This window comes from Malus domestica, chromosome 16 (assembly GCF_042453785.1).
Source record: "Malus domestica chromosome 16, GDT2T_hap1".
NCBI lineage: Eukaryota > Viridiplantae > Streptophyta > Magnoliopsida > Rosales > Rosaceae > Malus > Malus domestica.
The window spans coordinates 5910933-5923298 of NC_091676.1; the positions used below are offsets into that span (position 1 = coordinate 5910933).

The following is a 12366-nucleotide window of genomic DNA, read 5'->3' on the forward strand; positions in this document are numbered from 1 at the left end:
CCAAGCCCTTTTGTTAAAACCCCATTCCCATTATTGGGAAAATTTCAAACTGCAACTAACACTGCATTACATGAATATGGTAAACACGACACGTTGTTAGGTTTGATTACATCCAACACACACTATTGCTGAGCCATTTTGTTAAAACGTCATACCCATTAATCTCATTGGTGGCGAAATGTTGGTTTGGAAGTATTTTTAAAATGATTGAAATTGCTTTTAGAGAAAATAATTTTGGGTTTCAAAATCACTTAAAGTGCTTCATGAGAAGCACCAGTTATGTGCTTTTTGTAGAAAACACTTTAAGTGCTTTTTTATAATTCATTTGCACTTTTACTAAAGATTGGTTTCAAAATATTTTCATCAAAAGCGTTTCAACCATTTTAAAAGCGTTTCCAAACGAGCCCTAAAATGGAGAGAACTTCAGTAAGTTAACACATTTCAGATTTTATTATTTCATAAGCCATTTTTTATAGAACGACGGCTTGCCTAGCAGAAAGATATTGACCTTTTTGGTTTTGGCTTACTACAAGAGAGTACATATATCGAAGATGAAGGGCTGAGATTGGTCGGGCGTTTCTATGAGTTCGTTAATCGTTAGGGAGAAATGTACAAGGCCAAAACTGTCACCTTCCGTACTATCTAGGCTCATGGTTTTTCAATTTTATTTTGCCTGCTGCTTGATAGTTTGTCTTTTTTCGTTCTTGTTTTGTAAGTTAGAAAATAGAAGAGTAAAACTACGTATGTCAAACAACAAAATAAACAAAGCTTAGTGTTAGTCTGAGTTATTTTTCAGCTTGACGGTAACACCACTAATTATTTCTTTTGTTTAGAGTTAGTTTGAAATAATTTATATAGAAAATATTTCTGCTCATAAGTGTTTTGGTTTTTTCTAAAACGCTGAAATTTTTAGTAAAACCCAAGTGCTTATGGAAAATCATTTGGAAGTGACCAAAATAGCAATATTTTTTTTTTCTGAACGCCATCAAAAGCACTTATAACTAAATGCTTTTAGACATGTTAAAACAGTCTTAAATATGGCATTAGATCATTGAATGGATCGATTGGTTTGTTTCAGTCATGCTAGTAATCGAATGCCCAATGAAAATAACCCAAACCGTATTATCTTATACAGTGTACAATCTAATTATTTATGGATCGTCAAAGCATATTATCAAATATGTCATCGATAGTGTTTTAAGTAGCCAATAAACTGTACACATCATAAATAAATTATCGACATCTAAAATAATTAAGAGCTTGTTTGGATGCACTTTTAAAATGACTGAAAGCACTTTTAGAGAAAATGTTTTTGAATTCCAAAACCACTTAAAGTGCTTTATACAAGAAACACCAGTTATTTGTTTCTTCCAGGAAGCACTTTAAGCGCTTTTCCAGAATTTACTTGTATTTTACCAAATATTAGTTCTAAAAATATTTCCACAAAAAATACTTTTAATTATTTTAAAACACATCTAACTTTAATAAAGACGTCCGGCACAAAAAATTTCTCAAGTATGCTTTAGAGAAATCGCAAAGGCCGAATTCTAGACTGTTCGTTTTGGGCCTGAAAGGCAAAAGGTCCAACAAAATTCAAGAGCCGAAGCAATCGTTTTGGGAAGTGAATTGGTAGTTGATAGAGAGTGGTCGTCGTCTGCTCGCTCGTTTGTTCGATAACAATCTACAGAGTCCCCGCCGCTGCTTCGCCCTCTGCAACAACAACAAAACCTCCATAGCCTTATCCGTTCATTCCAACAACCCTATCTCTATGCCCTTCTAACTTCCAGCTCGCTCTCACCATATGGGCTCCACTTCCGCCATCTCTCTCTGCTCTCATCCCAAGGTACTCTCTCTCTCTCTCTCTCTCTCTCTCTCTCTCTCTCTCTCTCTCTTACTTGAATATTAAAACTCCTATTCGGTTCTCAGATTTTACTGCGGCCCCAAAGGTCTGGGAGTGCTTTTCTGGGCTATCGTGGGCAGGGCGTGGTTTTACCTGCTATCCCACCGCGAAGGAGGAGATGCTTGGCGGTAAAAGCCGCTTCTAGGCCATCCGGTGCTCGAAGAGTGTACAGAGAATCGCAGAGCGGCGGCTCATTGTCTGTTGCTCCTGTCAAGCAGCTTGCTTCCTTCGTTGTTCCCGCCGCCTCCTTCTTGGCCGTCACTTTTGGTACTGCTTTTGCTTTCAATTCCTTTTTGTTTTACCGTCTCTTAGGCAAAAATTTAACTTGGTTGAATGTTGGATAGAAATTAGAAAACTTTAACATGGTTAAAATGTGGTAGAAATTAGAAAACTTTAATTTGGTTGAATGTTGGGTAGAAATTGGAAAACTTTAACATGGTTAAAATGTGGTAGAAATTGGAAAACTTTAATTGGTTGAATGTTGGATAGAAATTAGAAAACTTTAACATGGTTAAAATGTGGTAGAAATTGGAAAACTTTAATTTGGTTGAATGTTGGATAGAAATTAGAGAACTTTAACATGGTTAAAATGTGGGGTAGAAATTGGAAAACTTTAATTTGGTTGAATGTTGGGTAGAAATTTGAAAACTTTAACTTGGTTAAAATGTGGAGCAGAAATTGGAAAAATTTAATTTGGTTAAATGTTGGATAGAAATTTGAAAACTTTAACTTGGTTGAAAATTTGAAATGTCGGATAGAAATTAGAAAGTTGATGCATTTACTTTTAATTATTAGCAAATTTCAACTGGAAAATAGCTTTGCTTGAAGTTTTTGTCTTAATGAATAGAAACCTTTATGTGCTTGTGATAATTAAAGTCTTTTTTGGGTCTGGCATTGTTGTTTAGTGATTATATTTGCCTTGTCGCTCAAATTGGTGCACTAATTTATGTTTTCAGCTGACAGTTTTGTGGAAATTGGTGGAGAAAATTCTTGTTCCAAAGCGTCAGAGGACTTCATCGGTAGAGAGCAATACGCCTGCACAAGGGATGAAATGGTCTTTTGCCGCCGGTACGAATCTGTTATCGGGTCTGGGGGCAAAGATTGAAAGAGAGTCAAAGCTGAAGCTCAATGACTTTGCCAAGGAACTTAGGTCATTCAGAAGTGTTGACCTGTCAGGTAGTTGCTTAGTACTCATGAATGTAGTTTCTCTATCTTTGCAGGCATTTTGGAAAACACTAGCTAGCTAAAAGAATGACATTGTATATTATTTTCGTTTTTTCTTGTTCATACTCGTTTTTATCCGGATATCAACTGCAATCGCGCTAATTTCTAGAAATCAATATTTGAAAGTTCTAATATAGTTACAAACTAAATGTAATAACTCATGCCTATTCTGGCAACACTTTGTTTTGACAGGACGTAGCTTTGGAGATGAAGGATTGTTTTTTCTTTCAGAGAGTTTGGGTTACAATCAGGTTTGAGTTCATTAGTCAAATGCTAAAGCTCTCTGTTTTTGTTATATATAATTTTATTATCTTTTTAATTTATTAAGAAACTGTTACTGTGGACCATAATTGCGTGCTTTATTGTGTTTCAGACTGCTGAAGAAGTAAGTTTTGCTGCAAATGGAATAACTGGAACTGGAATGAAAGCCTTTGATGGTGTTCTTCAATCTAACATCATGTTAAAAACTCTTAATCTTTCCGGAAACCCTATTGGAGATGAGGGAGCTAAGGTCAGTACAAATTCCTCCTGCTAACAATTTTCGCTTCACCTCAGTCACAACTTACAAGTGTATATTCTTGTGCATTCGTAAATTAGAGAGCTGATTATTTGTGTGGTGTACTACTGTTCACAGTGCCTATGTGATGTATTGGTGAATAATAATGGTATTGAAAAGCTCCAGCTAAACAGTACTGACATAGGGGATGAGGTTAGATTACTTTTTCTATCCAAGCTGGTGCCCTAATGAGTACATTCATGTGCTTGCAAAAGATGGAAGAGGAAAGGCGTGTTCGTGAATGATACACTTACAATGCTGCTCACTTCACTGTGCAGGGTGCAAAGGCTATTGCTGAAATGTTGAAGAAAAATTCAAACTTACGTGTTCTCGAACTTAACAACAATATGATCGACTACTCTGTAAGGAATAGCCTCCTGATATCCTAAGATAATAGTCTTCAATGAGTTCAGTCATAGTTCACTAACTGATTCTATTTATTATTTACAAAATGGAGGTAGGGATTTACAAGTCTTGCTGGAGCTCTTGCTGAGAATAACACAATACGAAATCTACATCTGAAGTTAGTCAAGCCCCCTCTTTTTTTCTCATGTACTACAAACTTTAAGGTTTATACCATTATATGTACCGTTTGTTCGGCTTTGGCTTCTTTTAAAGAAATTCTTCTGACAACGTATTATTTGCTTGAAGTGGCAATTATGGTGGTGCCCTGGGGGTCAATGCTTTAGCTAAAGGACTTGAAGGGAACAAGTCTTTAAGGGTACCTGTCTCTTCAGTCTTCACTACCACTCTTCTTTCCTTTTTGCAGTGCGATAAAATTAAATTACTACTCTATGTTGATGATGACTCTGAATTTTGTATAAATTTTCAAGGTATCTTACGTCTCTGACTCTCTGTTAATTGGAAAACACAATAAGTCATACCGAGGAAGATATTCAGTGATAATAGTTCACAAAAATCTACTCTTACTACGCAATTTTAAAGATTGATGGAACTTTGTTTATTGTTTCCAAGAAATGCTGCTCATTATTCTTCTTTTTAGCTGCCACAATGTTTCTGCATAAAAATATATGAGCTTGCAACAGAATTGATTAAGTTTTACAAAGGGCTCTGATATTAATAGCTATGCTATACGGCAGGAACTTCATTTGCATGGAAATTCTATTGGAGATGAAGGAGTGAATGCTTTGATCTCAGGTTTATCATTACATAAAGGTTTGTATTTCACTATATTAATTGCCAATTTTTGATCAGATTTTTTCGGTTTCTTGCAATTAATTTGATATGCATATTTTCTTAGGTAAACTTACACTTCTGGACATTGGCAACAACTCTTTTACTGCTAGAGGTGCTTTTCATGTTGGTGGATATATCAAAAAGACCAAAAACTTGTTATGGTTGAACCTTTACATGAACGATATAGGCGACGAGGTATAGTATTTTCAAGTTGTTGATCACTTCTGCTACACAATTATTTGAACTCACAATTTGTCTGGTTTCCTTTTCAATTGTTAAAATTACTCAAAAGCCAATCTAGAATGTTTGGGAATTTTGTCTATTATCGTGTACCCCAAAAAAGTATCGACTATGATGATTGAAGTCATTAAGCATCTTTTTCTTTTTCAAGGTTATCAGCTTGCATTGAACCATCTACTGCTACAGCCATCACAGTTTGGATTTTCTTGCATTTGACAATCTTAAGATAGTACAGAGAACTTGACCGACCGAAAAAAAAGAAAAGAATTAAAACTTAGTTTGAGTATTTTCCATTCTGGAACGGTACATTGTTTGTGCGACATACCAAGTAACTAATCAGTAATTCAAAGGATTGACCAAAAAAAAATAAATCAGTAATTCAAAGGCATGTTTAGAGTTTTATAACTTCAAAAATCCAAGTCAAGTTCCTTGCTGATGTGTAAATCCTGTTCATATTTAGGGAGCTGAAAAAATTGCAGATGCTTTGAAGCAAAACCGGACAATAACAACCATAGACATGGTGAGGAGAGCATGTGTCTTTTGTTAGCAGCATTTTTTTTTGTATATGTTTTTTTTATTCAAAAAAGAAAGAAGATGTCCTTAACGTGGTAGTTTAGTAAACATGGGGATCGTTCTTACAGGGGGGAAATAACATCCATGCCAAGGGAGTCACTGCAATAGCTGAAGCATTGAAAGATAATTCTGTCATTACATTCGTAAGTCCTTAATATTTGTCTTTTACCTTGTCTTTTCACTATTCATTTTATTCATGAATGTAATGTCAGACAGTTCTCTCCTTTCTCAGTTGGAACTCGGTTACAATCCCATGGGACCTGATGGGGTGAAGGCTTTATCAGAAGTTCTCAAATTTCATGGAAACATAGAAACCCTTAAGCTTGGCTGGTGCCAGGTAATTTATAGTTTTGCACATTTGCTTTTCTATATATAGTCTAAGATCTGAGCTTTCCGTATCTTTTTAGGAGGATCGTTTAACAATGTATTATGAGTTTTTGGCAGATTGGTGCAAAGGGTGCAGAGTTCATCGCAGATATGTTAAAATATAATACCACAATACGTGTTCTGGACTTGCGGGCAAATGGACTTCGAAATGAAGTGTGTTACTGTAGATAATAAATGTCTTCCATTCGGAACTTTATGATCACTCAAATCTTATGTTAATTTATACGTTAACAAATGCAGGGTGCATCGTGCCTGGCTCGTAGCTTAAAAGTTGTTAATGAAGCTTTAACTTCATTAGATCTAGGGTTCAATGAAATTAGGGTATGTGTTGTTCTGTTTACCTTTTCACATGTTAGTGTTCTTTTGCACAACATTTGACGGCGGTTTTGTATTCAGGACGACGGGGCATTTGCAATTGCTCAAGCACTCAAGGCTAATGAAGATGTGACAATCACATCTCTGAACGTAGCCAGCAACTTCCTCACCAAATTTGGACAGGTATTCCTCTTGGCGTCTAGGGTCTTCGAGTTTCACCATTTGTTGCCATTTTGTTTCCGCTATATAATGATGTTTTGGATCATGCTGCAGAGTGCTTTGACAGATGCAAGAGACCATGTATATGAGATGAGTGAAAAGGAAATCAACATTTTTTTCTAGAGGGCTTTCCTTAAGCTCGAAACAACACCGTTCTCGTGGTTCATTCTTTCCCCAGGAAGCATTGGCAAGAACTCCGAAGTCCAAGCTCTTGGTTGAAGTTTTTGAGTTCTTATCAACTTCAGCTTACCGGGAACAATTAGAAATTTTGACGTTGAGAGATCTTAGTTAGCTCTTCAGAGATATAGGCATTGTTTGTTCTTATTAAAGGTTTTCATTTTTGTTTCTTTGAATTTTGGTGGGTGGAGCCGAGGTGGGAGGTGTTGTTCATCCCTAAAGAGTTAAAATGATTCTAAAAGCTTGTGTCTGTCAAATGTACTGTTAAATATTCAGACAAGCTCAGTAATGATCTTAGTGTCAAAGATGGTTATTCAAAGGATGGGTAGGAGTCCTTACTTAAAATTGTTCGTTATCGATTCAAGAAATTTCGTGTTTGTGATTAAAACAGTTCATATTATAAATTACTCGATAAAGATCACTTATGCAAAAAATCAATTAAAATTAAGGTTGTCTATTCATCAAAATGTATAAAAACAGATGAATGAAATCAGATGAACTGTTTGTATATTTGTTATAATAGATTGATTAAACGATTTTAGTTTTGAACGGTTTTTGTAAGATCTCACATCGACCAATGGAGATGATGTGATGTGCCTTATATGTACATGCTCTTCTTCCTATAGTACGAGGTCTTTTGGGAACTTATTAGCTTCGGGTTCCATAGGAACTTCGAAGTTAAGCGAGTTCGGGCGAGAGCATTCTCAGGATGGATGATCCACTGAGAAATTCTCGTCTGAGTTCTCATAAACAAAACCGTAAGGGAGTGGTTAGGGCCCAAAGCGGACAATATTGTGCTACAGCGGAGCCGAGACTAGGATGTGACCGTTTTGATCACAAGTACAAAACTCTAAGATTTAAACATTAAGAATTTTGAATAAGAGTACTTACTCATTCTTGAGTAGTCAAACATTATTCATAGAAAAATATTTAGCTTCTCACCGCATCAATTCATTCGTCGAAGTTTGTAGATCTTAGTTTGACACGAGTGTATAATTTTTTTTTTGAACTTTTCTTCGTTTTCAATGTAATCGTCATAACTTGTTGACAGTGTACCGAACCCATGAAAGTTATCCCCCACCATCAATATCATCTTACTGCATGTAAGCGGTGAACAGGTTTCGTGGCTATCTTTGGAGACAACATTCATGTCGTGGCATCTGGACCTGGTTTTTATAACACTACCATGGAGTCATGGACCATAGAAACCAATGTGGCACCGCCTATCTTTTACTACCTTTTACTTGAGCTTACTCTGCAGCCTCTCCTTCCCCTTGGAAATATAAGACTTGGACGACGCACCGGTTCAGTTCCCGTGCCAACCCACGACCCACATTATTTTATGAAAATGACTTGTAGGAAATGATTTACGGTCACTTTGCCGTTCCGTTTTTAATAAAACAAGGATGTGCTATCCACATATCTTATTTTACTTCTCACACACCTTTTGATAATTTATATTTGTTGATCTTCTTCAATTTATCGGATCCGATGACTGAAAATTAAAAAGATGTGTGAGAAGTAAAATGGAGTATGTGGATATCACATCCCTAAAACAATAACACGTATAAATTTTCTAAAACATAACATAACATTGAACTATTAAAATAAAATGTTACCTGGTAATGAATTGTTCTATGTAATTTTTTTTTCCTCTAAAAAAAGAGTATGGAAATGTGAATAACACCGTTGAAAATATGTCCCGAACTGGAAAATGCAGGATTTTTTGTGCAGGTCGTTTAGTATGAAGAAGCTGAGGGCTTCCTCCAGCTCAACATGAGATTAATACTGCAGTGTGCCAAAAGCTGCCATGTTGCAAGATGTCACTCTTAGATTATTACAAATTTAATCCCGCACTATCATATGAAAAAATTAAATATATAGTCGTGCATATTAACTTGAGATATCTTCACAATTTTATTCGAAGGTGTATCGATTTTTCTCCCATGCCTATAACGAGGACAAAGAAAGTGACGTCTCATTCACTTGATATCAATCCATCCAACTGGAACTGAGCTGTCCTATGCTGAATACGAGATGAGATTACGGTACCAGTATTATTTGTCAATAGCTAGCTTGGCTTCTTCAGTATACTTTCCAACCGACTCATTCATTCATGTGCATGCATGCACAGATATTGCCTCCCTCGCCATGACCAAGCCATGCCCCTTCTTATCCCATCCCATGCGTCGTGGTTGGTGCTCATGGAAATGGAATGGGCGTTTCATCAATTTCCTTTTACCCATGTATTTATCGAAATACATCAGTTTCGCACACAATTCTTTATATTTCTTGCATTTACGTTCAATAAACGATCGATGATTAAGAAACAAAATAACACGTTTAAGCATAACAAAAAAATATGTGCGAAAATTATTTATTTTTTTCCCGAGTTAATATCCCAAGTAGTAACATCTGTGTGCATGCCATACATATTACATACTGATACTGGTTTGCATGTGTATATAAGGCTAACCCAAAAGTTTTTTGAAAAATCATATGTACATTAAGAGATGAGTAAATATCTAATTTGGCGTTTACGAAATTTGAACTCCAAACTTTTCACTTCCAAACGATGAAACGCACCAAACCTCTACGTGCGAATGATGATTCATCAAGCAAGAAGCTAGCTGGGTGCCACGTATGCCAAAGAACTGAAGTGGAATTAAAATGGGGTTTTGTTTTTCCACTGGCAAATTTGAAATTTCGACGAATATTTTTGTCGTCTAATGTTGTGTACTGCCAGAGTGCGTGGTCCGTCCGTCATGGTTCAGACACCGATACAGCGTCGTACTTAGTTCAGGACGTGCTGAACAAGACATGGGCGCATGCAAATACGGTACAAGAGACATGGTCAATAAGGTAACTTTACTACGTCAAAAAACGACCATATAAACAAAGGGGCAGCTCTCTGTCTATGTAGTTCAAGACTGTAGCTTTCAGAAAGCACTAGTTTTGACTGTTGATAGAGTAAACTGCTATAAGTAGATACATATTGCTACGGAAAATGGAGTCACGCTTGCTTCTTGTTGTGGCGGTTTTGTTCTTCTGCATGGCGGTGGTTTCATCCGAACATTCTACCATTGAAGACCATGAAACGCAGGTTAACTAATTACTCACCACCCACTAGTCACGACTGCTTTTGTTTTTTTTCTCTTTGGGTTCTTTTTTCTGAATTTCTGCAACTATTTCTTACCAGCTTTACCTTCTGTTTATTGCAGGCGGTGGTGAAAGGAGCAAACAGAAGGCTTTTACCATTCCTGAGTATGCATGCATGGCCTTTTCATTTGCTTTCAAAATTCCGATCCTTCTATATCGATACATGTAGTTAATTAAATTAAAACTAATGATTTGATTTTTTATTTTAGAATCGATATTTTACTTTAGAAATGACTTCTGCACAGGACGATTATGTTTGTTTTATATCTCTAAAATCTTTTTCGGATTGAATAATCCAAACGAGAACAGTACTTAAGTCTACTGAGGAGAAAATTAAAGTGCATGCAAATCACTTTATTTTATTTTGAACTGCTCTAAACTATGTGGGAAGGCATATTCAAACATGAAGAGCACATCTGCTCTAACCAACGTGGATATACACCCCTTTTTGTGCATGACTTACTCAATTGATTTAGTACATACTGCAACCGTTAATTAGTGTTAATTAATAGGTTCGCATGAGTGTGCTTGTTTTAATTTGCAGACTGTGAAGGGTTGTGCAATCAGAGGTGCAGTAAGCACTCGAGGCCAAACGTGTGCACAAGGGCATGTGGTACCTGCTGCATGAGGTGCAAATGTGTTCCTCCCGGCACCGCTGGCAACAGAGAAGCCTGCGGGACCTGCTACACTGATATGACTACTCACCACAACCACCTCAAGTGCCCTTAATTATCACAAATTATGAATTACCTCCTTAAGTAATCAGAAAAATCACGGGAAGCGAGAAATGCCCAAAGGAAAATAAATAAATTTCAGCAGAACTCATATGCTGTATGATGTTTTTGTATATGTATTTCGTTATATAATATATATCTGGATTTTAAATTTTCTGTCGATGTTAATTGTGTAATTTGTACGTAGTTGTGCTGATTCCCATGTCATTTGCTCTAGATTCTAAATCACAACGCAGAGTTCTATTTTTCTGTGTCCTCTGACGTTGTGCAAACTGGGAACTCCACCAGCTACCAAACTTAGAACCACTTGAAGACAGCAATGAAACAATTTAAACGTTCTTGACTTGAGTTGCAAATCTTCGCTAGAAAGGTTAACAAGGCTGCATGTGAGACGCAACTCTCTCGCCTATAATTTATTGGACTAACAAATAACAAATCAATAAATTCATCAGCCTAATCATTACCCCATGGTCTAACACATGGAGTGCTTAGTAGGAATTATAAAATGGGAAATAGTTTTTACACCTATTTTCTCCTATTCTATGTTCTTAATTATTTTGTTTGATTTTCATATAATTTTTTTAATTTAATAGTATAAAATAATTAAGAATGTGCAAGGGCAACTCCAGCCCTACCCAATTGCTAAGGCAATTGCACAATTCATTCCCCCAAAACCCAAAAAATTAACCATCTCTAGCCCAAAAGGTCGGGGGTTTGTGGAACTAACCTTTTCGAATCAATGACGGAATTAGGATTTCATGTGAAGGAAGATCTCTCACATACATAAGTAATTTAAACTCAAAACATGAGAAATTGAAGTAATTTGCATAAAATTTGACTGACCTAAGTTTAATAAAGAGAACTAAAAATATTGCAAACCCCTAGAAACTCGAATATAAAATAAAGAGAAATCAAGAAATTTTAAAAAATATAAGTTAAAGCCACAGAAAAGTTAATAGAATAAGGAGGAGAAGTGAAAACTGCATCGCAGTGAGAATGAAATGATGAAGGGAAATCCTGCTGTGTGTGCACTCAGGTTTATTTCACGACAGGTTGACTTCAGGATGACATCAGCCGTGTGGCCAGCCTCATTTTCGTCGCCAATGATGGATTCAATCGAGCATTGCATAGATTAGTGATGTTGACAAAGCCGAGATTAACAGAGGCGTGGCCAATGGTCTAGTAGAGAGTGGTGAGGACGGAGCCGTCGTAGATTTTATGAAGTTTTGGGGGTCGTAGTAGTCATGGAGGACGTGGAGGCTGAGGGTGTTTATGATGAGGGAGAGGGAGTATTTGACGACGAGGGTGGAGATGGCATCGTTATTTTTAAATGTTAAATTCGGACAATTTATTTTACTGGATAAAAATGCACTCAAACAATTATGTTTATTAAAGCAATAATTGCTTATTGTCTAATTGCCTGGACAATTATTGACCTAAGAGCAAGTCCATCGTGTGCTCCAGCCCGAGGGACAGGCGCAGGAACAAGACCATGTAGCTCGAGTGATGAAGCCCAGCGCGTGCTGGCAAGCGAGCCCGAGCAGGCTTGAGGGAGAGGCTTGGTGATTCGTGCCGGCCCGAGCGCCCAAAGGCAATGTGACGTGGGCTGACGTCAGGGTGACGTCAACCACAATATAAAATTAATAAAAATTAAAAAAAAATGAAAACCCAGGCTTCAAACTCAA

The 12366-nt window shown here is 36.7% G+C and overlaps 2 protein-coding genes across 3 annotated transcripts; both read left to right on the forward strand.

Moving 5' to 3' along the window:
• The first annotated feature begins 1554 nt into the window (after window positions 1-1554).
• LOC103416539 (uncharacterized) lies at window positions 1555-7176 on the forward strand. Of its 2 annotated transcripts, none has more exons than XM_008354786.4 (18): window positions 1555-1843; window positions 1927-2167; window positions 2864-3076; window positions 3317-3375; window positions 3498-3635; window positions 3759-3833; window positions 3959-4042; window positions 4142-4203; window positions 4332-4401; window positions 4781-4856; window positions 4942-5072; window positions 5578-5637; window positions 5759-5833; window positions 5923-6027; window positions 6135-6230; window positions 6318-6398; window positions 6474-6575; window positions 6666-7176. In XM_008354786.4, the coding sequence occupies exons 1-18, from the start codon at window positions 1802-1804 to the stop codon at window positions 6732-6734; spliced, it is 1779 nt and encodes a 592-aa protein (XP_008353008.1). In that variant the 5' UTR covers window positions 1555-1801; the 3' UTR covers window positions 6735-7176. The 2 variants fall into 2 exon arrangements, with proteins under 2 accessions (XP_008353008.1, XP_070671889.1); XM_070815788.1 differs by having other exon boundaries at window positions 1603-1843; window positions 2857-3076.
• A 2517-nt stretch (window positions 7177-9693) lies between these two features.
• Window positions 9694-10832, forward strand: LOC103416540 (cypmaclein-like). Its single transcript, XM_008354787.3, has 3 exons — window positions 9694-9891; window positions 10010-10052; window positions 10492-10832. The coding sequence occupies exons 1-3, from the start codon at window positions 9796-9798 to the stop codon at window positions 10674-10676; spliced, it is 324 nt and encodes a 107-aa protein (XP_008353009.1). The 5' UTR covers window positions 9694-9795; the 3' UTR covers window positions 10677-10832.
• The last annotated feature ends 1534 nt before the right edge of the window (window positions 10833-12366 follow it).

Bases quoted from the DNA above. Each gene is read 5' to 3' on its own strand.
- LOC103416540 (XM_008354787.3), top strand. From the start codon at position 9,796: ATGGAGTCACGCTTGCTTCTTGTTGTGGCGGTTTTGTTCTTCTGCATG. The intron at 9,892-10,009 runs GTTAACTAATTA...TGTTTATTGCAG, and splicing joins TTGAAGACCATGAAACGCAG to GCGGTGGTGAAAGGAGCAAA. The intron at 10,053-10,491 runs GTATGCATGCAT...TTTAATTTGCAG, and splicing joins AAGGCTTTTACCATTCCTGA to ACTGTGAAGGGTTGTGCAAT.
- LOC103416539 (XM_008354786.4), top strand. From the start codon at position 1,802: ATGGGCTCCACTTCCGCCATCTCTCTCTGCTCTCATCCCAAG. The intron at 3,376-3,497 runs GTTTGAGTTCAT...ATTGTGTTTCAG, and splicing joins AGAGTTTGGGTTACAATCAG to ACTGCTGAAGAAGTAAGTTT. The intron at 6,576-6,665 runs GTATTCCTCTTG...ATCATGCTGCAG, and splicing joins TCCTCACCAAATTTGGACAG to AGTGCTTTGACAGATGCAAG.